At 40.1% G+C, this 11381-nt stretch overlaps 2 protein-coding genes across 3 annotated transcripts in view; both read right to left on the bottom strand.

The window, feature by feature from the left end:
* Positions 1 to 1590, bottom strand: part of kxd1 (KxDL motif containing 1) — a 2955-nt gene extending 1365 nt beyond the window's left edge. Inside the window, exons 1-4 of the mRNA XM_026177098.1 lie at positions 1459 to 1590; positions 1055 to 1174; positions 781 to 933; positions 660 to 706 (exon numbers count right to left, since the gene is read on the bottom strand). Coding sequence (XP_026032883.1) covers positions 660 to 706; positions 781 to 933; positions 1055 to 1152 — 298 coding nt within the window. The 5' untranslated portion in view covers positions 1153 to 1174; positions 1459 to 1590. The remainder of the gene's footprint in view (positions 1 to 659; positions 707 to 780; positions 934 to 1054; positions 1175 to 1458) is intronic.
* Positions 1591 to 3294: 1704 nt separating this feature from the next.
* On the bottom strand, positions 3295 to 9979 carry sinhcaf (SIN3-HDAC complex associated factor). 2 transcript variants are annotated; one of them, XM_026176255.1, is made up of 6 exons: positions 9778 to 9979; positions 7215 to 7342; positions 6980 to 7079; positions 6758 to 6881; positions 6320 to 6470; positions 3295 to 5537 (listed from the first exon to the last, which is right to left on the bottom strand). In XM_026176255.1, exons 2-6 carry the CDS (start codon positions 7340 to 7342, stop codon positions 5213 to 5215), a joined length of 828 nt encoding a protein of 275 aa, XP_026032040.1. In that variant the 5' UTR covers positions 9778 to 9979; the 3' UTR covers positions 3295 to 5212. The 2 variants fall into 2 exon arrangements, with proteins under 2 accessions (XP_026032040.1, XP_026032039.1); XM_026176254.1 differs by lacking the exon at positions 9778 to 9979 and having other exon boundaries at positions 7215 to 7348.
* Positions 9980 to 11381: the final 1402 nt, after the last annotated feature.

The raw sequence follows: 11381 nt of genomic DNA, 5'->3' as shown, positions 1-11381 counted from the left end.
CTTGGAACTCTCCCATAGATGCCATTTTTCTCTAGTTACTTTCTTATTGTTGATTCATGAACACTGACTATAACTGATCTCAAATGTTGTCCTGGGGCCTTCTCTGATCTGCTGAATGAGTCGTTGATTTACTCTCAAGTAATTTTTGTAGGCCACCCTGTCCTGGGAAGGTTCACCATCGTTTTCTCCATTTGTAGATTTTGGTTCTCTTTGTGGTTCGCAGGAAATGGTTTGGTAACCTGAAATATCAGTCAACTGTGTTTCTCAGCTGTTTCTTTATATTGTGGCATGAGCTGCCGTTTTTTGAGATCTTTAAGCTTACCTCACTTTGTCAGGTTTAGTAATTTACTGATTCAACAATTCCAGCAGTAATCAGGCCACTAGTGAGGCTAATGAAAGTGAACTTAATCACAGTTAATTCAAGTTTCAAGAGGTGGGGAGGGGGTAATTAAATATCCACAGAGAGCCAGGTGAGATCGGATGGCTTTCCCCCCCCAATAAATGAAATCATCATTTAAAAACTGCATTTTGTATTTATTCTGATTATATTTGTGTAATATTACCATTTACTTGATAATCTGAAACATGCAAGTGTGAAATATGAAAAAAAAGAAGAAGAAAGAAATCAAGTTGTGATGAATAGAAATCAAACAACTCACTGCTGAAAGCTTCTGGATACTGCTTAGCTATCTTTCCTTTTAGTGTCCTGGAGAGGCAGAGAAAGCCTGTGATTAAAGGTGTATTTTTTGTTTTTGCATGGTGGGAGTAGTAGACACTAACCTGATCCTTCTAAAGATGCTGTCCAGATCTTTCTTCATCTCCACAAGAGTGCGAGTGTGGAGTAGGAAACGCTCGTTCATCTGCTGCAGGCGTACATTAGACAGCCCATTAAAGTTGATCAGCATTTCATTGGTTTTCTCAAAACGGTCGAGCCTGTTTTCACAACAGTTAACCAGAGAAACAGAAATCTTAATCTCAGACACAAATGAAACGACCCCAAACAGCAGACATAGTTTATATTTCATGGCACCACTGGGCCCAGTCTGGTACTCACATGTGTCTCTGAGCCTGGATGATGGCGTTAACATCCTCAGAGTTGACCATGCTCAGCATCCGATTGCAGAACACGTCAGATGCCGTGTGCTCCACCATGATGACGAGCAAGCCGAAAAAACTGCAATTGGAAACATTTATTCATAACTGCATGAGCCAAAAATATCCAGAAATGTAAAAACAGGCATTTAATCAACGAGAAAGAAATAAGCTAGATTTGTAAACGCTAATTAAATCAGAGACAGTCAATTCCAGCTGTGAATTGTTTATTCACCGCATGCTGTGCCGGTGTTTAACTGCCCTCCAGCTCCCCGTTAGCACCCCAAACCAACCACCGCAAGATTAGTACGCTAGCTACCGAGCCGTAATAATAATAAATGCAACTACAAAGTTTACATTACTTACCTGAGCTCGGACGATGGCTATCTGTAGAGTTTGGACGACTACGCAGCAGATTAAGACTATATTTGACACCTGGCTGTGAAACAAAAACAACCCACTTCCATATGTTTTTCAAGTTCCTGTCACGAGACCAACGCTTCCGGTCTAAGGTTTTGTTTGTTTATTTTCGTTGTTGTTTTTTCATTAGTTTTCGTTAATAAGCTGTTTATATTAACTTATATATTTTTCAGTGAATTAAAATTAAATCGATATGTTTAATTCTACTGAGCCACGTCATTGTGTTTTATTTCGTTTTTACGTGCCATTCTTCCGCAATTTTATTTGTTTTTTCCCTACTGAGCTAATATGATTCCAGACAATTTCTTCTGTTTAACTGAGATCATTCTTGACTTTAGTGAAATGTCTTCTTTTGTCATTATAATGTTATTTTATTGAGCTGCTGTTCTTTATTTAAGGTACTTTCTGACAGTGTTTTGTTTTGGTCGCTGCAGAAGAGAAAGTTCTTAATTGCATTATTGTTTGCAAGTCATGGACGGAAGTTTCAGTGACAATGAAATACACGACATATTTTGAGACCTGTCCGGGATATATCCCGCCTCTCGCCCGGTGACAGTTAGGATAGGCTGCAGCACAACTATGCGAGGAAAAACGAATGCATGCATGGAATATATTTCGAGTGTATATGACCTTTAATGTTTAAGCCTTACAGTGAACTTGAAGAGCAGCAACATAATTAGCCTCATGTACATTTGAACTGCTATGTTTCTCTCTCTTAAAAAAATAGTGTAATAGTGTAATAGAACTGCTTTTGCTTCAGAACTGCTTCTTTGTGGCATAGATTCAGCAAGGTGCTTCAATCAGTTCTGAGATATTTTGGTTCAGATTGACATTATGGCATCACACAATTTCTGCAGATTTGCCAGCTGCAGATCCATGATGTGAATCTCCTGTTCTACCACATCCCAAAGATTTACTAGATCGTGATCTGATGCATGTGGAGGTCATTTGAGTACAATGAACTCTTTGTCATACTCAAGAAACCAGTCAAAGATTATTTGAATTTTGTGACTTGGTTTTGTGACATATCCTGTGGAAATCAGCCATTAGATGTGTACACTGTGGTCATAAAGCAATGGACAGGTTTGGCAGCAATACCCGTGAAGGCTGTGGTATTTAAACAGTACTCAATTGGTGCTAAGTGGCTCAAAGTGTGTTAAGGAAAGTCACCACAACACCAGCAGCCTGAATCTTTCATACAAGGCAGAATGGGTTCATGCTGTTTATGCCAAATTCTAACCTTACCACTCTCCACCATTACCACTGCAGCAAAACTAGAGCAACATTTTTTCAAACTTTTTACTATCAAGTTTTGGTGAGCCTCTGCAAATAGGCTGTTCTTAGCTGACAGGAGTGGCACACGTTGAGGTCTTCTGCTGCTGTGGCCCATCTGCTTTGGTGGTCAACATGTTATGCACTCAGAGATGCTCTACTGCATACTTTAATAGTAACGATGAGTGGTTATTTGAGTCACTGTTGCTTCCTATCAGCTCAAGGCAGTCTGACATTTTCACTCACTGGCTATTCTCTTTTTAAGATCATTATCTGTAATGATGTTTGTGCGGGTAAAACCCAGCAGATCAGCTGAAATGTTCACACTGATACGTAACATGGTGGGAAATGTGCTACATTTGCAATCTGGCTTGCTGATTAGAGATTTGCCTCAGTTAGACAGGTGTATATGTATAATGTAATTATGACATGCACTCCCATATTTAGAAGATAACGTCCCTCTTTCTCTCCCTTTCCGTCTTACACCAATAAATTCAGTCACTCCATACATCCAGAAAGCTCACAAAATTACTTTTTATTAAGGGAAAAGTAAAAAAAAAAAGTACATGATGTATAAAAAATACAAAACCATTTTGTCTAACTTGTAAGTTAAGTAAATGCATAGCAACAATACATGCAAATCTAGAGTTATGTATCCTACTATTGTATCCTACTATTCTGTGACATTTTTAAGCTACAAGGTAAAAAGGGAGAAGTACAGTTTGGTTGCAATCTATCAGCTGTTTCAGTCTACATGATAAAAATCCAAAGTGATGATACAGAATAAGTTAGGTTGCACGCAACTCAACCGATGAGCAAATAAATATTTAACAACATTTCACAAATATTGACAACCACTAATTGAATGCAATGTTAACCAAAGCCTGCGTGAGAATAACATTCGACTTCTGATGAATAAAACCGTACTATGAGTAAGCTAAAGATGAAAAGAATTCACTTCTCTAAGTAAGGATACAAATAAATATGAAATAAATAAATAATGAAACCTATATAAAGAGTCATATGACTCATCCAACCCCTTATGTACATAACACACCCGCTGCTCCTGACTACAACATCACATGTATGAAATTTCATATTAGTGTTATTTTTAAAACATACATATAAATGACCTCGGACAAGCACAAGTGTCCATAGAAAACCTGCATTGATTTGACATTGGGTGAATTTCAATGTGCTTTGGCTTTCATTTGATAAATAAAGTAATATTAGGCAATATATCACAACACATTTGTGGTATATAAGAGGCAATGGCATAGAATTTTAGCTTGTATAAAGTCTTTTACCGTATACTGACCCGGGAATGATGGAAATCACTGATATCGATATTGCTAAAATGACTGATAGACCGATTTTTGTGTTTTGCTGTTGTATTGTGTGGTATTATTATGCAAAGACACTTTTATTTGTTTTTTTTTTTTACATATAAAAATAAGTTAAAACTTCAGAAAAATGGATCCAAAAAAATAAAAGTAAGATTTACAATTTTTTATAAGGCCATGCAATTTTTAGAAGACTCATACATCAGATCAGTCGGTCTTTTGGATGAGTGGGCTTGCCATTCATGCAAAAATGCACTGTGTGTGTTGCTGAGGCCACAATAAATATTTGTACTGTCCCTTTTTGTTCCTTAATACCAATGCAGATTTAACACTAGCGCTGTCTGTAACACATAATTAAGGCTGGTGTATTTGCTGTTGAAGCTGTGAATAGGCCTTATTCAAATGGGACCCATACGTATTTACACACAGAAACGCTAATCCAGTCTAAAAACCACAAACTCTTTGTTAGGAGGGGATGTTGTCGTGAGCAGACAGAAAAACAGAGGGTTACTGTACAGGTCTGTGCTCCATCAGTGTACAGTGTCATTCATTCCAAAACGGGAGATATCCACCATTAAAAAAAAAAAAAACCCAAACAAACTCAGATATCAACTCTGAACAAAGAAACCAAAATTAATTAACCCCATTATATTAGTCATCTTAACATATATGCTTATAAAACATCTTCACTGAGATGGGTTCAGCTGTGTTTGTGAGCTTTAAGTAGCACCTTTTTTTTCTGTAAATAAGTGGATGTATTGCGTTTTGGAATAAAATCTGATAAAAATGTACCAGCAAAGTGGAGCTCCAGCATTTCAAAGTAGATCAATTACACCGAGTATGATGGTCCATCGTCGGGATGGCAAAAATATTAAATACAAAGTAAAGACAGACAACGGAGAAACACAACAGTCCATAAGTTATCATTTAAATGCAATCAACAATCCTCATTATGGAGAAAGGATTTTTCAGCTGCTTTGTAACTGAAGGCAATCTGAGGCCACTTTTTTCTATAAGTGCTTGAGAGAAAAAAAACAGCACCTCAAGATTTCTTCAGAGATGTGTGTGTGTGTGGGGGGGTGACTTTACCACCCTTCCTCCCCCACCACCTCACTCCTGACTGGTGGCGATGCAACATGCAGCTGAGCAGATTCTGCACTTTCACCACAAGTTGCCATCTCCTTCACTTCCTCTCCCATCTGGGATTTTTCCACACACACCCGACCTTCCTCTGCCTCCACCTCTTCTTCCTCGTCCTCCTCCTCCTCTTCCTCCTCCTCCTGCTGCTGTTGTTGCTTCTGCTGCTGTTGTTGTTGTCGTTTGTTGCGGCAGCACGGTTTGAACAGGTGGGGGTCGATGAGCACCTCCCCAAAGCGCCCCTTGTAGATTATTCCACAGCACACCTTTTGCCTGCAGAGAGCATGAAATGAGACAGAAAGCATTATGGCTCTGTGTGTTTACTGTTATTTAATTGCATTAAAATGCATTCAGTGTTGAATCTGGGTTATCCTGGATTAGCATGGCACTTCATGTGTTAAAGGTAGTATTGAGTATTTGACAGAAATGAATGCATTTTCCTGTTGTTTCTCTGTCTGACAAACAAAAAGATGTGCATTAGGCTTAATATATAAAACATCAGGCACCACAAAAAATGCTCTAAGAAAAACGAAATTTTTAAAAATGTATTGAAAAACAAGTCAAAGATCAAAAGTCAGTTATTAAATCTATTTTAAAAATGCAACATTTTAGGTTTTTTTTGTAAAATATATTTTCATGCTTTGATAGATTACTGGTCTCAAGCAAGTTTCAAAATCTCTACAAACTTTGCCAATAAAACATTACAGATTGTCTGGAAGGTAAAAGTAAACTCAAATCCTAAATACATTTATAACAAACCTGGAAAATTGTCACTAAAAATAAATACAACTATTAGTTAATGACCCAAAACGAACAAACAAAAATTATTTACATACAGTAATAAGCAAGTAACAGTTAGTAATATTAAGCTAAATACATAAAGAAATCCCTTTAATGTCACTGTAATCCAGCAGGGTGGGGCATCGGTGGGAGTTTCACCTGTATATGTAAAGCAGGCGAAGGCTTGAAGGTTTATATACAGTTAAACCACTTGTAGTAGATTATTCTAAAAATTAAACCTGTAGATTAAAGAAGTGCTTCACTGTCCGCCTTACCTCTTCCAGTATGTTAGGTCCAGAAATGAGAAAACGGGGGAGCGGCTGGATCCTGGGCTGAGCTCTGTGTCGGACCCCTCGTCTGACAGGTTGCTGTAGCTGGGAGACTGAGCAGGGGAGGCACTGGAGGTGGTGCTGTGGGCATCTGAGTCTAGAGGACAGAATAGGACAAATAATATATATATATGTATATTTTTTTTAAAACCTGAAAAAACCTGAATGAAGTAACAGGAGTGCTACTACAATCCATTAACCCAGTGCGCCTGGAAAGGAAAGGTAAAGTAAAACTGAAACGTTGTGGTACAAACAGATGTGTGCTGGTGTATTTTTAATGTCCCGATCCCACAGAAATAAACACCTTTCCAAACCTACCTTTTTTTAGCCATTATTTTGTCATGACTTTACCATTTTCCTCAAATATACATCATAATTACTTACTGTGTCTTTTCAGCTCTTTCTGAAGCCTGTTGATCTGGCTTGGCCGTGCTTTCTTGGAGATGGACTTTATTTTCTTGGGCCTGGAAGTTAACTTTAAGCTGGGACCTCCTCTGGCATCAACAACCTGGATGAGGGACAGGAAACCGGACGAATTTGTATAATTTGGGTTTTATCATCACCATAAAGTGATAGGCCGGTCATGCTGTCAGCACTGAAACTCACATGGTTCCAGTTCTTCTTGGTTCCCACAGGAAGTTTTTTCCACCGTTTCACAAGGAGCACGCAGGCATTACAGATTTCTCCAGACCGGCTTTCGCTCAGTCTGGAAGACAATTTCAGTTTGTGATGAGGAGATAAAAATGGAAAATCTTTAGCATCAATATGACGTGCACAGCCAAAAAACCATGACAGGTATGGTTTGCCTGCAGCCCCGCACATGCTCAGGTGTATCTCTTACCCAAAGCAACTCCTGAAGTCTTTCTCATAGCGCTTGCTGTCTGTGAAACGAGAGCTTGACGACTTTGCACGGCAGATGCAGCAGCCGTCCAAACTCCTGTACATTTTAGGCTTGTGAAAGCCAAACATCTGCATTCAGGGGAGAAAAAAGGGGGGTTAAATGTTTACATATGATCAGTGTGCACCGAGTGTTTACTGCTGCAGCAGCAGGAGGAGGTGGGGGTGGAGGAGAATACTCCCTTCACCCCTACATTTGCAGTGCAGGTCAGAGGTGAAGCACAAATTTCAGTTAAGTCTGCAGTGAGCGGACAAAAATGTGTTTAATCGCCAACAATGTTCACGGAAAGCAGTTTTGCTGGAGCATCTCTCCGCTTTGACCCACATGGAAGGAGAGACAGAGTGGGGGAAGTAGGTCAACAGTCAGACAGCGTGTCAGACAGATAATGTCACCATGCTGCGCTCACGGGATTCACGCTTCGTTTTGGAAACCCAAAATAAGATTTAGGCACGCAATCAGTGCGAGCCTCCGGGCCGCACAAGATGCGTTATTCGTCACGAGGTGGAAAGACAAACTGCAAAATGTGTACCGCGTTACTAGAGAAATGCCAGTAAAATATTATACATCACTGCGTCCGGGGGAAATTACTCGAAATGTAATAAGCGTGCACAGGAATTATGATTTATGTTGCTAGGCAAAATTTAATCTCTACGGCACATGTAGACCTGAACTGCGGCAAAAACTGTGAGCCGCGCCCCCCAGACTGGGCTTTTTTTTCTCCTCTTGCCATCAGTCCTCGGGGTCTTCTGACAGTGCGGTGCCATAGAGAGTAAAAAAGAGCAGGAAAATGGCGAAGAACTCTCACTCTGCATGATTAAATCAGATACTAGATATTGGGCATTTCTGTGGAGAGGTCAGTTTAAAAAGCAACACAAGCCGACATGAAGTAAGTTGCATTGAGAAAGGAATACCAACTCTGGCACTTATTCTAACCTGTGACACAGCTAATATATTAACTGTGGGGAAAAAATGGGCTATACCTTAATTTATAAACGATTTCACGTGGTATAGTTCCTATACAACAACAGAAGAGATTCAATAGCACTTTACTGTTGCGCAGTTTTATTTGTAGTGAAGTGCAAACATTGTTTTTCTATACTAAAGTCCTTTTAAACAAGACGTGCACCTAACTTGCACTTCGAAAGCTAAGAAAGCAGCATTCATTCAAAAAAGAAAATGTAACCAAGCAATTTAAATAATAAAACTAAATAATAAAGGGTAGAAACAAATTAGTTTCTACCCTTCGCGTGCCTCATCTGTAAATTACAGACGATCTCTGCAGCAAAATACAGTACGTGACGCAACTCAACATGGCAACACACTTCAAAGGCGGAGGCAATGTGGCGAAGGGGGTGTGATGCGATTTTCCGCAAAAACTGCAACATTTAAAACAAACGCTAAAAAGAAAGAAAAATCACCGCGAAAAGCTGCCGAACTCGCACGAATAACACCCTCGCCTTTCAGAATAAAAGAAGACACCGAGCAATGTCCTCTTTTTCATCGAGAGAAAAGTGCAAGTCGCCAATTTTCACCGCCCACTCCGCCAGCGAGGAAGCATGGCATGCCACACGACCTGCTTCATGCGCACCCATTTTATGATGACCATCCTCCGCTTCCACGATGCCGAGTTTATACCTCAACTTTATGCTAGGGGATAAACTCGGACTAACGTGTTTCGAGAGCACAAAAAATAACAAATAAAATCGGCGGGCTTGGTGTTAAAGGGGAGCTGCTCTGAAATAAATGTGTAATTTGATCTTTACTCTTTGTTATTCCAGAGCCGCGTCACTGCAACAATCCACAATCGGCTACATGTGCGGCAAGTTCAAAGCGGCGGCTCTCGGAAAGTCGCTTTTCTCTCCGGTTTCTCCCACAAACCACATTTTTTTATCCAGCTTGGCTTTCCTGCTTTGGTTGGGGATTACTTTGCGCTCGCGGGAGCGGTTTTGTTGACAGCGGTGGCCGCGTGCTGAGACGCATCTCCGCTCCGGGTGGGCGTGAGAGGTTCAACTTGGCTTGCCTAGCAGACAGAAAATGTGCGGCACACTGCATCCACGCTTGTCTCCTTCTGTACAAGAACACATTTGCAGCCCAGACGCTCACATTAACCCACTTTACCACGTTTACATTACCGATAAATTGTCGCCGAAATGCGCCGAGCCAACCCATAATAATAACAGCAGGAGCACGAGCACCAGCAGCCATCCCCCCCTGCTCCTCTTCGTGCCCGCACGTGAAAGCCCCTTCAAACGCATTTTAAACGCACATTTGCGCTTTTCCCGCTTTCCTCCCACTTTGCCCGGTTAGTTTCGTTGTTTCTAAGGTGACCTACAAATACCGCTGACCACCAAGTCGGGTCCGCGCAGCAGGCCTTAAAAATAAAAAAAGAGCAATTGTTCGTGAGGCATCTCGAAGCTTGTTTCTGAATTACGGCCCTGAAAAGCGCGGCGAACACTTTTAAAAGGCTTTTTAAAGACGAGGCCAGACGAACACAGACAATCGTTACCTTTCTGCGAGTTGTGTGGAGCTGATCCAAAGTAATAACAGTCCGAATACCGCGTCGTTACGCTGTGACTTATGAACATCTACCCTCATCGGTAACCCTCTCCCTTGTTGATGTCTGCGCTTGTGGACGGGACTAGAGTTGTGGACTATTGTGCGCATGCGTGGTATCCACACCTCCATTTCAGAGTAGAGACGAGGGCTTTTTTTTCTTTTTCTTCAATCAAACTATTTACATAAACGACGTATGACGTATGCGTGCGTCTGCATTCTACTGGCCTTATAAGGATGGGAACATTGCGCGGGAACAGGGGGCTCGGCCCCGGTTGCTATGGCACATTGGAGAATGTAAGCAAGGGGGCGGCGCCTGTTGTTTTACTACAGGACGCCAGATGGCTCGTCTGGAGGCCTACGGTTTTTCAGGGGGCTTGGCGTCTTGGACGGCAATGGGGCTTTTTGTTGATTTGAACGGATCAGATTAGTAGTAAATAAAAGGTGGGTGAACGTAAGTCTCCATCCAGTGGTCAGTTTAAGGCTAACAGCAATGCAGAAATTAAAAAAAAAAAAAAATTAGCGCCTTGAGTATAAAAAAAAAAAAAAAAAAAAAAAAAATCACATAGTTGTATTTTTGTTTTTACATTTACCAAGTTTATAAGAGCAAGATTCTTCATCAGCATCAGTGTAATAGTAGTAAAGTCAACCTTTTAATAGCTGGCAATCATTTTAATCCAAGAGTCTCATCAGATATTTCAGATAAGCGTCACAAAAAACATCAACAAATGGCACTTATTTCAATTTTAACTTTAATCTTGACCACACACTTCATAAATAACAGTTCATTATTTATTGCTTTCTCTAATCTGTATTTAAAGGAGAAAAGAGGCTTGGTCATCATAGGTTACATAGTGCTTGCGGGATAGTGCAGGAGACAGCATTTTTCATAATTCCTCAACTGTTTAATTGGATGCAACATCAACATAATACCTAGCGGTTTTGAGAACATGTACTCTATTCATTGTCTGATTTTTTTTCCCCCTCTCTCCCTCTCTCCCTTTTTTTGCAGACAATTGAAGAGCTTAAAAACAAAACAGCATGACTACTGTCCACACGAGAGAGTGTGTCTGGAGTGGGATCCATTGTTGTTACGCAGACACAAACAAGATGCCTTTGTAGAGGAAAAAAAATATGTCACAAATTCAGTACACCAACAACAAATAGGAACATGGGATGGAAGGATGAAACAATCCTATCAAAGATCTGATGAAGCAAAATATTTACAATCAGAGAGAAGTGAAGGGGGGGGGGGGGGGGGGCTTTCTGACAAAATGACAAGGACTATTTAAACTGACACAACTAGGACACCAGTTTGGTTCCAGTGTTTTACCAACTGAGGATTTCGTGAGCACAACTCTGCGTCACATGTGACCCCAAACTGAAATAAACAATGAGAAACAGGCCAGACATTACGCAGTATAATAATAGCATAACATATCTATATATATATATATATATATATATATATATATATATATATATATATATATATATATATATATATATATATATATATATATATATATATATATATATATATATAAACACCCAGCA

The sequence above is a fragment of the Astatotilapia calliptera genome, chromosome 7 (genome assembly GCF_900246225.1).
Source record: "Astatotilapia calliptera chromosome 7, fAstCal1.2, whole genome shotgun sequence".
NCBI classification, from domain to species: domain Eukaryota; kingdom Metazoa; phylum Chordata; class Actinopteri; order Cichliformes; family Cichlidae; genus Astatotilapia; species Astatotilapia calliptera.
The sequence above is the reverse complement of the archived record's forward strand: the minus strand, read 5'-3'. Positions and strand labels throughout refer to the sequence as shown.